Source organism: Anopheles moucheti, chromosome 3 (assembly GCF_943734755.1).
Source record: "Anopheles moucheti chromosome 3, idAnoMoucSN_F20_07, whole genome shotgun sequence".
In the NCBI taxonomy this organism is placed as follows: domain Eukaryota; kingdom Metazoa; phylum Arthropoda; class Insecta; order Diptera; family Culicidae; genus Anopheles; species Anopheles moucheti.
In genome coordinates, this window is record NC_069141.1 from 72,143,115 (window position 1) to 72,155,431 (window position 12,317).

Consider the following 12,317-nt stretch of genomic DNA (forward strand, 5'->3'; position numbering starts at 1 on the left):
CAAACCTACCGTGTTGGATCAATGCGTAAGCGACCCGAGTAGGTTCGAGTAGGATCCGTAAGTGTGCAGCAGGTGCAACGATTCCGGTAAGTGCAAGCTGCCATAATTGATTCTGACCCACGGGTGCATGCAACGAGTGCGGTTCAGAGTTGTATCAAAGTAGGTACCGTAGGTCGCAACTAGAACCATACTTGTCCTAATCATGAAGGAACATCTGCTAATCGCTAAGGAGCTAAGGAGCTAATCGCGAAGGAACAAGGATATGAGCCGTTGCAAATGGACGTTTGTTTTACTAACTGGGATCGTATAAGGTTTTAGTTATTTGAACAAACTGGTTTCGTTCTTCTTACCAGAAAAAGATGAATAGCTTGCAATCTCTAATACCGCTTCGGAAAGATTAACGCATAACGCAAACATTACGTGAATAAGCGACTGAATGTGTCCATTTTTTAGTCTTAGTCATCAATGTGGCTGAAGCAATAATGTAGTAACAATAAACACGTTTCAAAATCATCTTACAAATTATTTTTTATGTAAACTGACTGATATAAAGTATAATATTTACAATTATTGGTTTATATATATATATTTATAAGTTTAATGAATTGCGGTTCAGCAATTGTTTTTTTTTGTTTTACCGTTCATAATCCGAATCTATTTGTAGCTAGCAACGAGTTTTCGACAATTTTTTTTTTTTTTGCTAATTTCGCTTTCCATCTTTTATTTAGTTTTTTTTTGTTTTTTTTTCTTTCTTTTTACCTATTTTACTTTGCGCCTACGTACTAAGAAGATGTGTGTGTGTATTTTGTATCTCTTAGTCATTCCACTTACACTTCTAGTAACTTCGTTCATCGAATATTAAATTCAATAATCCCACAGAGAAAAGAAATAAACGTAAATTAAAGGAAAGGGACTTTTAACGTTTTTTTTTTTATCAAAAAGATAGGTCCGCTTGAAAAGAAGAACACCAATTACATCAGTAATAGAAAACTATTCGTATCGTACGCAAATAGTGCTTAACACAAGTGATCAATCAAATATGTGGGGTTAAGCATGGGGCACAATGGTGTGAACCAAAAGGGGTGAAGAAAAAAAAACAAAAACATAGCAAAATCGATGTACCATATCATAAACCGATACGAAAACAGGACATATTTTCACACTAGTTGCATTAGTAACGGCTCTGTTAGTTCACTCTCGGCAACAAAAACAGTTTTACACGTCCAGTAACATTATGTACGGAAATCGACATTTCATTCTTACACGAATTAATAAAGCGGATTATGCACGGTTTAAAGACCCATAAACATCTAAGCGCGCACAGCTCTACTGACGTTTCCGACAACTGCCTCAAACAAATCGATCAGCAAGCAAGTGGCCGGTTCCACAGAATGTAGAACAACAATGTAACCGCTTCTTTTGCTGGAAAATCGCTTTGTGAGACAGAGTTACGTTATGAAATTTTACTTAATTTTTCCCCTTTTTTCATACGCACGATGCATGCGTGCTAGGCAGCACGCATTTGAAAATACATAAACCCATAAACAAATAAGGACGATGGCCAACTGTACAGATTACCATACGCTTCAACTGGTAATAGTGTTCGGATTTAGGCGCCCCTGCCCCCCATTTTGCACCGGTTTGCACGGTTAGATTAGTGCAAAACACTGATTGAAAAGTGCATTTACTCTAGTGTAATGCATAATATAATACAAGCTTCTGTATAGCCACCCAGATGCTCGAATCTTCCCTGCTTCGTACCTCAGTAGGGTCAATCTGACCGCTAGGTGTTTTCTACTTTGCGAAGATTTACTACATCGTGTCCATACAAACCAACTATGACGCAGAACGCAAGCTACACTGCGAATATAAAGTACTTTACACGTAGGTGCTGACTTCGAGCAGATGCTTATGTAGTGTCGTGTCGTGGTTGCTTTTTCGCTACGTGGCAGAATATCGCATTGCTCACATTTGCTTGCAACCTTCGTTTTGCTTCATTCACTTTCTCCCGTTACGGTTTGTTATGATTTTTTTAGGAACATTAATCAATTGACCATTTAAATCGCAAAATGGTGTAAAGGCTGGGAACACTGTAACCAAGAATAATCGTAATTAGTTTGAACTCATTGCAAACTAATTTGAAGATTAGTTCGAAAAAGCACACAATAGGAAATAAAACCCATACAATTCCCCATACAAACCGAACGGGTTTGTGGCAGAGTAAGGATGAGAAAGCAAAATCGCAACAACTTCCTCTAATTGTGGTACGATTCTGTTCCCATTAGAGCATAGTGCACGAGAACCATCCTCCTCGCACATGTGTTGAGAATACCGACACATTCACACACCGTGACTTTCCTGATCGACTTACGATTGTAATCCACGATTAAATTCTCTGCCCAGCTTTAGTTATGAATATTGCTGTCATTAGATTTACTGTTACTGCTGCTGGCGGATTCTGCCGACGGTCCTGCAGTATTGTCACCACCACTACTTCCACTGTTCGCGTTGTAATTGATTTGAACTGATTTATACGGTTTCATTTTGTTGGCACCGGCAGCATACTGTGGTTGTTGCTGCTGATGTTTACTGACGTTACTGTTACTACCACCTGCACCACTTGACGTGGAAGGTTGCATCGAGCTACGAGTGAGAAAGGCAAGAGAACGATGGCTGCTACCTGGGTTGTTAAACGTACGGACTACACGATTGCCAGCCGAACCACTCCTGCGGCGCATGACTTGCGCTGAATCACCGAAGGAACCGGCACGGGTGCGAAGCCTGTTCGACACCTCCACCGTTTTATTTCCGGTTGAATCGCATCTGGAATATTTGTGAAAACAAAAAATCTCACCAATTAATACACAACAATCCTTTACGACAATGGTTTAACTAAATTGCACCCTGTTCTAGTACATATTCAACATAAAATGGATGATGGACGATCATTCGAAAAGAATTAAAAAAAAAAATAGCACATCCATTTGTACGAAGACGCAAAACACCAGGCGCCTCCATAGCTTTCCTATATGGTATTACACCTTTTAGCTACATAAACGAGTAATTGTGTAATAAAAACAAATACAAAACAGCTCATCTAAGAAACAATAGTTATCGTTACGGCTCGTAAGCAAAGTTGCCGAAATACCGAAATGGAAAGAAGAGGAATAAAAACGAATGAAAAACGAAAGATTAGGAACGAACGAACAAAATCAAAAGGAACGAAAAGAAACGAACCAAATGGATTTCTGTTGAAAAAGAACTATTCCGTTCTGTTCCGTTGTGAACAAATTTTTTACACTTTTTCCAACTTATCCCGTCGTTAAATGTTTTGAATATTAATCATGATGGCGGTTCTCACCAGTGTCCAATCATTATGTAGTTGGGCAGATTATCGTCCCAAACGTTGTTGCATTCTATAATATTATATATAGAACGCAACAACGTATGGAACAATAATCTGCCCATAATACATACATACTACATAATGATTGGACACTGATGAGAGTCTTCAGGGTTAAAAAAAAATCTCAGAATACATGTCGATTAAACCAGGAGTTATATATAACTTTCATAAACCCCTGTTCTCACATACGCCGAGCTTGCTTGTAAGAAATACAAGAGACGTGTCGTAAAAACTATCACAATGTGTTTTACAACCCCCCCAACCCCGAAGTATACCACAATTAGCTTACGTGTCAGATGTACGTCTGTCGTAAGACATTGCAGTATCTAATATCATGTCGATGTGACCAAATACCTGTTCTCACTCAATAAAAAAACAATACCAGAGTGAAACTTCACTTATTTACAACAACGTGTCAAAATTCATATCAAAATTATCGATTTGTAAACCCTTGCGTAATCGACAATGTTCCGATAAGCAAGTATGTTTTGTTATCGGTTTTCTAATTTGATTCGCATGCACACTGGAAGGTTATGATTCTGTACTGGTACTCACCGATTTCGACTCGCGTAGTGACCTGTATTACTGTGACTCGACGTACTCGCTCCGCTGCTGCCACCACCACGACGACTTCCACCGGCCTGGTACGGATGACCACCACCACCAGCGTGAGACGGCCCCGGTGCTGAACCGACCACCACTGCGACGCCCTCACTTTCCGATACACTTCTCGGGCGACGTTTCGCTTGGCATGGTTTCAAATTACCAACACCTTCAAGCATTTCATTAATCTGCGGTTCTAACACGCGGAAATCTTCGATCGATTTGAACTTGTCCAGATATTCCTTTAGTTTAGGATTTATCGAGAGCTTGGAAGCGTTCTTATAGTACTTCTGGAAGGCCCAAAATTTCTCCAGTCCATATAACTGACCTGCGAAGGAAAAATAGGTATATTTTACAGCACGCAAAACAGCAAGTAAACCACAAGCCAAGCCCTTACCATTCTCGTAGTCTGATACTGTTTCCTGCTGGAAATCTTCGTACAGCTGGGTTCGGAATTTCTTTTCCAAACCGTACGAATAAAATCTAAACAAACACTCTAGTCCGTACCGGAAACCTTCAGCCGCATCCTCAATGGCTAGTTGCCGGAACTCATTATACATGTTCTTGTTGAAGTTCTCACGCAAAAAGAACGACCAGAACCGGAACAGTGTGTTCATCTCCTGCGACTGGCCGGGACCCATTCGCTTGCGCTCTTTCAGGCATCGGCTGTGGTACTTGTGGTACACCTGCTGTGTGAAGCCATTTTCCTTCAGCAGCGCATGGGACGGATGCTGAAAGACTGGTAAACTGTGCGGCAGTGAGCCGTAGCTAGAAGCCGTCGGGCTTGTACCGGCCGAGCTGCCAATGCTGGTCGTGCGTGGTCGATGCTCAACCGCATCCAGCACCCAACCGACGTGACTTTCTACGGGCGGGTTGGTGAGATGGCGAGTTTTACGCTTGCGTGGTGTAATCGGATCCACAAATTCATCCTTATTCACGGCATAGAATCGGGCCTTGTGACGGTTGCCGGCTGCCGTTGAAGCACTACTCACATTAAGCCCACTTACATCCAGCAACGAGTGGTCGTCGAGCATGCCGGATTCGTCCAGCAGCTCCGATGTTGATGGCGTCGGAGGAGGAGGAGATACAACGGTCACATTTGGTGGCACCGTCAATGATGGTGCCGGTGTTTCCTGGTTTGCCAACTTCGGTGGCTTCGTCACTAGCTTTTCGTATTCCTCCTGTGTAATAAGGTTTACCGTGCGGTAATTATGATATCCCCCAGTGCGCCGACCATCACTTTTATTCGTCAGCAAATCCTCCTCGTAGTTGTACAACCCATCGTTGATGATGCGCTCTAGGTCCTGTGTGATTTTCGTACGGGTCGTAAAGTCTCCCGTACGGTCGTAGCCATCGTGCTTCGGTAATCGATGGGTAACCTGCGTTACGATCAGTAGCTTATTTATCTCATTATCGGGTATCTCGTAATCCGACTCATCGTCATCCTCAGACCAATTGTCGGTGAAGTGATTTACACGACCACCACAGCTTCGGGGAATATCCAACTCTTCGTCAAACTGAAAGTCCAGCTCCTCGCGTTCCTCCGTGGCGGACGCGCTCGCTACTGTCGATGATAACGCGTTTGGCGCGCCACTGCTCGCTTTGTCCTGACTCAACTTTTGCGCTGGGCTACCTTCATGAGGCATAACTTGCGGCGAAGATTGTTTTATGAGCTGTTCCACCGATCCAGCCCTCTTGCTACCAGCAATGTCGTTTGCCAATGGCCCACTAACACTGCTGGTAGCGCTACTGTTTTTTGTCGGTGCCGATTGATTTTGCGGTTGCTGCTGAGTCGATGCTTGCTGAGTGTGAGATTGACTCGATCGAGATCTTCTCTTTACCTCCTTCCACAGCGTGGCCTCTGGTTGCTGCTGCTGTTCACTGTTTTCCTCCTCGGATTGCGATGCTGCCACGGCTTTATCGTCGGCCGCAACAACATTGTTACCATCTTTACCCTCGTCACCACTGGCAGTCGGGCCGGTGCCCATCTTTCCACCACTGGTGACGGGTGGGTTTGGTTGCTTTTTCTCAATTGCTTTACTTCGTTGCGATTTATCCCCTATTAGTGCGCCTGGAATGAACTCCGGCACATCGGGATTTAAGTTTTCCTCTGCAACTTTCCCACTTTCCGTGGACGGTGCTGGGTTGGGTGGTGCACTAGCTGCCGCATTCGCCGCCTTCGGTGCAACTTCTTTAATGGAGCAAGGTTTTACCATTGGCGCCACATTCACCGAGGGGATCAATAGCGGTACCGTTTTGCTTGTTTTACTCACGGGATTGCGAATATTTCTAGGTAACGGAGGTGGCGGAATACTAGAAAGAATTTTCGAAGCCACCTGCAGTTGCGGCACGGCAGCGACATCGGCACTATCGCCAGCGACGGAAACCGATGTCGGTGCAACGGCGATTGACTGTTGTTGCAGTTCTTCCGCAGATGGTTTTACTTCGGACGACTTTTGCTCTCCCGATATCGTTCTCGTTTGCGCCGTGTGGTGCTGCTCCTGCAGCTGCTGCTGTTCGGTCAAAGCAGTACGGAAACTCATCGCACCATTGACAAATGTCGCTATCGAATCGCTACCCATCGCTATTGGCCACATCGTAGGATTAACCTGCGTGCGTACCTTATAGTCTTCGATCAGTTCTAGCTTGTCGGAATCCTTGATTGCTTCGATTATCATATCAATATCGTCGGTAAGCGCTTGTACTCGATGAAACGATGCAATTAATGTCACCGGAAGGAATCCTTCCGGGTCCATTTTTCGCCGCAGGTAAAAATCACGATTTAAATTTTCCTCGCTGAAATAATATTCACTACGTAGAATGGAAAAAAGAGAAATGAAGAGTTACATTAATGCAATATGATTTGATGAATGCAATGTTGAAACATCATACAGAGGTACTACCATACAAATTGCTACCGTTGGGTATCAAACAACGAACAGTTCTACTTACATTTGCTTCTTAATACACTCTTTAATGCTCAGCTGGTCCATTCCTATCAGTGGTGCACCGTTGTAATAAAACGTGCTCAGGTAAGGCATGATGAACGCTGCTTGGTCACTGCCGATTTTGCTGTTCATCGCAGCAAAGTCTTGGAAATCCTGCCCTCCGGTTCCGGTTGGCATCACACCAACACCATTTTCGACACCACCAGCTCCTGCTGCCGATGCCGCAACATTCCTATCATTGATATGGCGATTACTTCCACCGGGCCGTATGGGAGCACCTCCGCGCCGATAGCCGAAATTGATACCACCACGCCCGGTAGATAAGCGACCGCTGCCTCTTCCACCGCGATAGGCAGGTGGGCCACCGCCGCGAGAACTTCGCCCTCTGTTTATGCGACCCGACGAGACAGCGTTGCCCCGGTGTTGTTGCTGATGTTGTGGCTGTTGCTGTGATTGTTGTTGTGGTTGTTGCGGTTGTTGCGGTTGCTGCTGCGGTTGCTGTTGTTGCTGAGTGTTTTGCGATTGCGTTTGCTGCTGGCCAGCGGAATCCTGCTGATGCCAACTTCCTTCATCGTAGTCGTCATACCGTCGGTGCCTAGGAGTACGGGCCCGTCTTTCCCTCGTTTTTGGCAGCTCAATTTCTAACGGTACCCATTTCGGTTTCGGTCCTTTACGGGTATTGTTGTTATTATTGTTGTTGGTGGTAGTGGTTGCAGTCGTTCCATTCGCTTCAGTTTCATTTGCAGCTCCTCGGGCACCACTATGGGGCCGACTTTGTGAACTGCCCGACACTTGCTCCAGCTCAGTGGCAGTACCAGCAACAACATCGTTTGGTGTCTTCGCGACTGAACTGGACGATGCGGGTTGCACTTGGGCAATATCACCACCGCTGGTGGCCGCTACTTTCTTACCATTTGAATCCGCTTCACTCGATGCTTTCGAACCGGGCTGATTCTGAGACTTGGCAGTGGAACGAGACGGGATCGGTTCTACAGTTTTGGTAGTATTATCTTTAACGACGTTGCTGCTGTTCGTCGAGGAGTTCTTTGAAGTGCTTGCAACACTTTCAACACAGGCGTTATCTAAGGACTGATGCTTTTTCGGCGATTGGGATGAAGCGGCATTACTTGGGGTGTCGGTCGGTTTCTGCTGCACCCCACCGGTAGCGGTCGATGTCACTGTACCCGGTACCTTGGAGCCAGCGTTTTGTTTTTCTACGGCCGCATCATTAGATCCGGCTTTTTTCGGCCCATCAGCACTGGTTGCCTTTTTCTCACCCAATGTCGGCCAATCGCCACTGTTCGCCGTGAAGTCAGCAGCCTGTAGCATAGATAAAAAAGGTTTTGGTTATCAAAAAATCCTATCAATCTTTAGAGGTGTTATGGACCAACTTCAATGCTGATGCAATAACATAACCTACCTTGGCGTTGTTGCGCTTTTTATCAGACTTTCCGGTCGGTGCCGACGATTTGCTACCGTTTGGATCATTGGACGTTGCTTTATTGTTGCCATTTCCTGTGTGATGATAACAACAGTAACAACTTTTCCATTACACTTTTTCACAATCTTTCGTAGATGATAACTAAGAAGCCTCCAAGTAAAATATGCCATTCCATTACATACTTCAATAGTCAAATAGGCGATTAAAGAAGTCACCACCACCAGTCTTCATGTTCTCATGCTGTAGGAAGATATTTACCTTGGGCTTTGGTTGGCTGTTTGGTCTGTGCAACGCGCTTTTCGTTGGATCCACTTAAAAGCTCCGGTTTTTCAGTAGCCGTAGCCGTGCTAGTTGTGCTCATGGTGGCAGTTGGTGCTGTAACTATCGAGGTAGGCGCTGCTGCTGCTGTTGCTGCTGCTGATGCTCCACGCACGGTGTTAGCATTCGATTTGCTTTGCACACGTGTTTCATTCGGTGGAATCGGTGCCGGTTCGACGGACGGAGTGACCTAGCGCGAACAAAAACCAAAACAAACCGGTAATCCATTAAAATGTGAACTTATTGTTGAGAATTTACAATCCCTTGAGAGGGGTTTGCAAAACTGCAACTTACCTTCCATGCGTTCACCTTCGGAAGCGGTGCCTCAACAAACTTCTTCCCATCTTCTTTACCACGATCTTCCTCGTCCGAGGGTGTTCCCGGAGTGCCGGACGCTACACCAGCGCCGGTTACAACCGGCTGTTGTTGCTGTTTGTTAGCAGATCCGCCACCGCCAGCACCGGTGGCGTTTCCAGCACCACCTTCCAGCGATGAATCATGTGCCTTCTCTTCCTTCACAGTTTCACCGGCGACAGTGCTGTTGGCATGGGAACGGCTCCGATCACTTGATTTCCTCTTTCCGAAATCTTTCCTGTAAGAGCCCCGCTCGTCTGGTCCACGATCGTTTGTGACCTTGGTTTGCTTGCCGTGCGTTTGCGTCCCTGGAGCCGCAGAGCGCCTGCCAGGCCCTCTTGCAGCTCCAGTCCCTGATGCTTTTTCTCCGGCCGATTTCGAACTAGCGCCCGGTATGCTTGCTACGGAAGCAGCGGCGGCGGCCGCAGCAGCAGCAGCAGCCTTAGCTTTTCGATCGCGTTTGTGATGCGACACGACTGGGACAAAGTTGGCATCGTCTTCCATTTCCTCGAAAGCTCTTTTTGCGTCAAGCTCGTTGTTGAGCGCATCTTTTGCCCCGCCATCCACCGTGGACGCGACTGGAGTGCCAATCGATGAAGTACTGGTAGCGGTGGTGGATGATGTCGCGGATCCAGGCATCATAGCTTCCCTCACTGGTGTCGGACCGACTATAGATTTGCCTTTGCCGGTGTTCTGGGTGCCACTTGCTGCTCGCTCGCTGGCAATGTTTTCCTTGTTATTGTCGGTCTGGTTCGATGAGTCTTTGCCCTGTTCCTTCAAATTCAACAACACGTTAGCGTAAGACGAGCTGGAGGTGTTGTTATTGTTATTGTTCACCGTATTACTGCTAACACTGGATCCATGTGATACCTGTGTAGAAGCCATTCTTTCGCACACTGCGACACGATGAGTTCCGGAATCGGCGTAATGGCGCTCCGGACAGATCAAGCGTAGTAGAAGAGACGGCTGATAGGTGTTTTATATTCAATTGCGGTTGCTCCCGGCCGATACCGTTCACGCACAAGTACTTTATAAACAGGTAAAAATATAGCAATGACACACTAAAACGCACTACACTGAACGCGCTCCAATCCCAAAACCCCACAACAAACCGCACTGGTAAGATCTTGCCCCCCGCAAAGCTCAGCTTCCTGCCCTCAGTAACACTTTGCACTCGCACACCACACACTCTCGAGTCACAACCAAAATATTAAAAACAAAATGTTCACAAAGAAAATGATCTCGCCGGTCAACGTCGACGCCTTTGCGTGCTCTCCTTCGCCGTCACTGTCGAAGAGCGAACAAAAAAAAATGTTTAAATTACATTTCATATACGCACCACACTCCGTTGAACACGTTGCGGATTTGCGATGCCGGGCCCTGACCACTGCAGGCCACACCGTAAGGATGCAACGAACTTGGTAGGCTGGTTGGAGAAGGACCGTTCCCTACACGCACCAACACGACCACCTCGCACAACTGTTCTTGATTATGGCGAGCCCTTTTCCCACACTGCAGGATACCGTGCGGCCGAGAGAGAGAGAGAAAGAATGGAGGAACTAATGCTACCACTGATGTCCGAAAGAGATGGCAGAGTTGATTCAGCAGGTGCGAGAGAAAGAGAGAGCGAAAACGTGTGCCAGAGCGAGAACGGGTGACGTTCTCGATTTACCTCGTGTAATACCGTGTGGCAGCAGCAGCAGCAGTAGCACCATACACACGTATATCAAAATTCGAAAGCACACATTTTTTACTTTATTTCGGGAGCACCAAATCAACATACATCCTACGGTACGACCGGGGGAAAACGGAGAGTCGAAAACTGATGAAATCAAAAATGGCTTCAACGCCGACGTGTGCATGGGACGTTCTTCCGACGACCACCTCTTATTTGATGTTTGGCCACTACACTCGGAATACACACTGTACCGTCGTACGTACAATATCCGCACGGAATGCCCAACTCAGCATTGGTATATATATTTAACAACGTGTAGCGAGGGCAGAGAGAACACTGCCTGTATTGGCTGTGTAACCTGATGACATAATATATGCTACCATACAGAGTCAGTCTCGCGACCACCGTCTAGACTAAGCGCGCAACCCTTGTGAGGGATGACTGGGTGGGGGAGGGCTTCAACCAGGTCTCAGATCTGTTTTTTTTCTCGCCCGTTCAATTTTCCGAAACTTCGACGACGTCCTCTCTCTGCCGGCACGGCGCCGCCGCTTATCCGCGTACGTGCGTGTGTGTGTGCGTAGTTCCGGAATATGCGATACGATGAAACGTTTTCTACACACCAGGGCCACCCCGAATGCAAAGTTCGGAACACCACCGCCAGCCACGCGTGAGCATACGCCTATCGGCACACTTGCTGTCCAGCGTGCTGGTCGCAGTGCGGTGGTTCTATCAGCAAGATACTTCTTCCTATCATGTGCTCGTAGCTGAGCTGGGATCCGAACTACAGTTTGCACCTTGGTCTCTTCTCAAATACACCAACGTCACCTTACAGTTGCACACACATACACACATACACGCATACACACGCGTGTCTCAAGCCATGTCCTTGCTACGATTCAGTACCGTGGTTGCACTACCCCAAAAGGTGCACCGCATGTGCCATCCCTCTAGACCTGGCAGACACCGCACAATGTGGGGTATAGATGTCTCTGCGGGACCCGCAAGTCCCCGTCCCGTTTCGAACGTTTCGTACTAACCGAGCCGGGCTAGGCTAACGCGATGTACTCCATGTTCGGTCGCAGTTTTGCGCTAACGATCGTCAAACTGCGTGCCACGCGGCGAAACAGTACAAAAGCGAACACGATTTTATTCACGGATAAATATTTTGTTTCTTTCACGAAACCACGTTTTCGTGCGGAGCAGATCCCAATGATTTTTTTAAGGTTAACGTCAGCTGTCAATGCGAACCCGAACGCGGCTATTTACATGCCCCGGTTCGGGGGTTCGTTTGAAGTTTGGTGATAGCGGCCGAAGTGCGTGTGTTTTCTCCGTGTCGGAGATGCAAGGTTTTCCCAAGGTTTGACAACCACCGCGAAAGTCCGACAACTTCCGCCAGCCTTCCATTGTCGAACATAAATTTGCCTAATTTTCAAGGCCATGGAAAACATTTGTTGTGCCGTGCAATAGCGATAGGTTTTGTGGTAAAACGCTGATAATACTTAAACTAATTCAATTTTTACTTTATGGTGCCTGGAAAAAAATATGTTTTAAACGATCCGAACTGATCTT

At 46.5% G+C, this 12,317-nt stretch overlaps 1 protein-coding gene across 2 annotated transcripts; it reads right to left on the reverse strand.

Moving 5' to 3' along the window:
• Nucleotides 1–494: 494 nt before the first annotated feature.
• On the reverse strand, nucleotides 495–11,942 carry LOC128305983 (la-related protein 1). Of its 2 annotated transcripts, none has more exons than XM_053043638.1 (8): nucleotides 11,786–11,942; nucleotides 9,011–10,357; nucleotides 8,657–8,906; nucleotides 8,378–8,472; nucleotides 6,962–8,277; nucleotides 4,407–6,820; nucleotides 3,962–4,337; nucleotides 495–2,823 (listed from the first exon to the last, which is right to left on the reverse strand). In XM_053043638.1, exons 2-8 carry the CDS (start codon nucleotides 9,953–9,955, stop codon nucleotides 2,406–2,408), a joined length of 5,814 nt encoding a protein of 1,937 aa, XP_052899598.1. In that variant the 5' UTR covers nucleotides 9,956–10,357; nucleotides 11,786–11,942; the 3' UTR covers nucleotides 495–2,405. The 2 variants fall into 2 exon arrangements, with proteins under 2 accessions (XP_052899598.1, XP_052899599.1); XM_053043639.1 differs by lacking the exon at nucleotides 11,786–11,942 and adding an exon at nucleotides 11,369–11,454.
• Between the last annotated feature and the right edge of the window lie 375 nt (nucleotides 11,943–12,317).

Bases quoted from the DNA above. Each gene is read 5' to 3' on its own strand.
- LOC128305983 (XM_053043638.1), bottom strand. From the start codon at position 9,955: ATGGCTTCTACACAGGTATCACATGGATCCAGTGTTAGCAGTAATACG. The intron at 4,338-4,406 runs GTAAGGGCTTGG...TTTCCTTCGCAG, and splicing joins AGTATCAGACTACGAGAATG to GTCAGTTATATGGACTGGAG. The intron at 2,824-3,961 runs GTGAGTACCAGT...CAAATATTCCAG, and splicing joins CACTACGCGAGTCGAAATCG to ATGCGATTCAACCGGAAATA.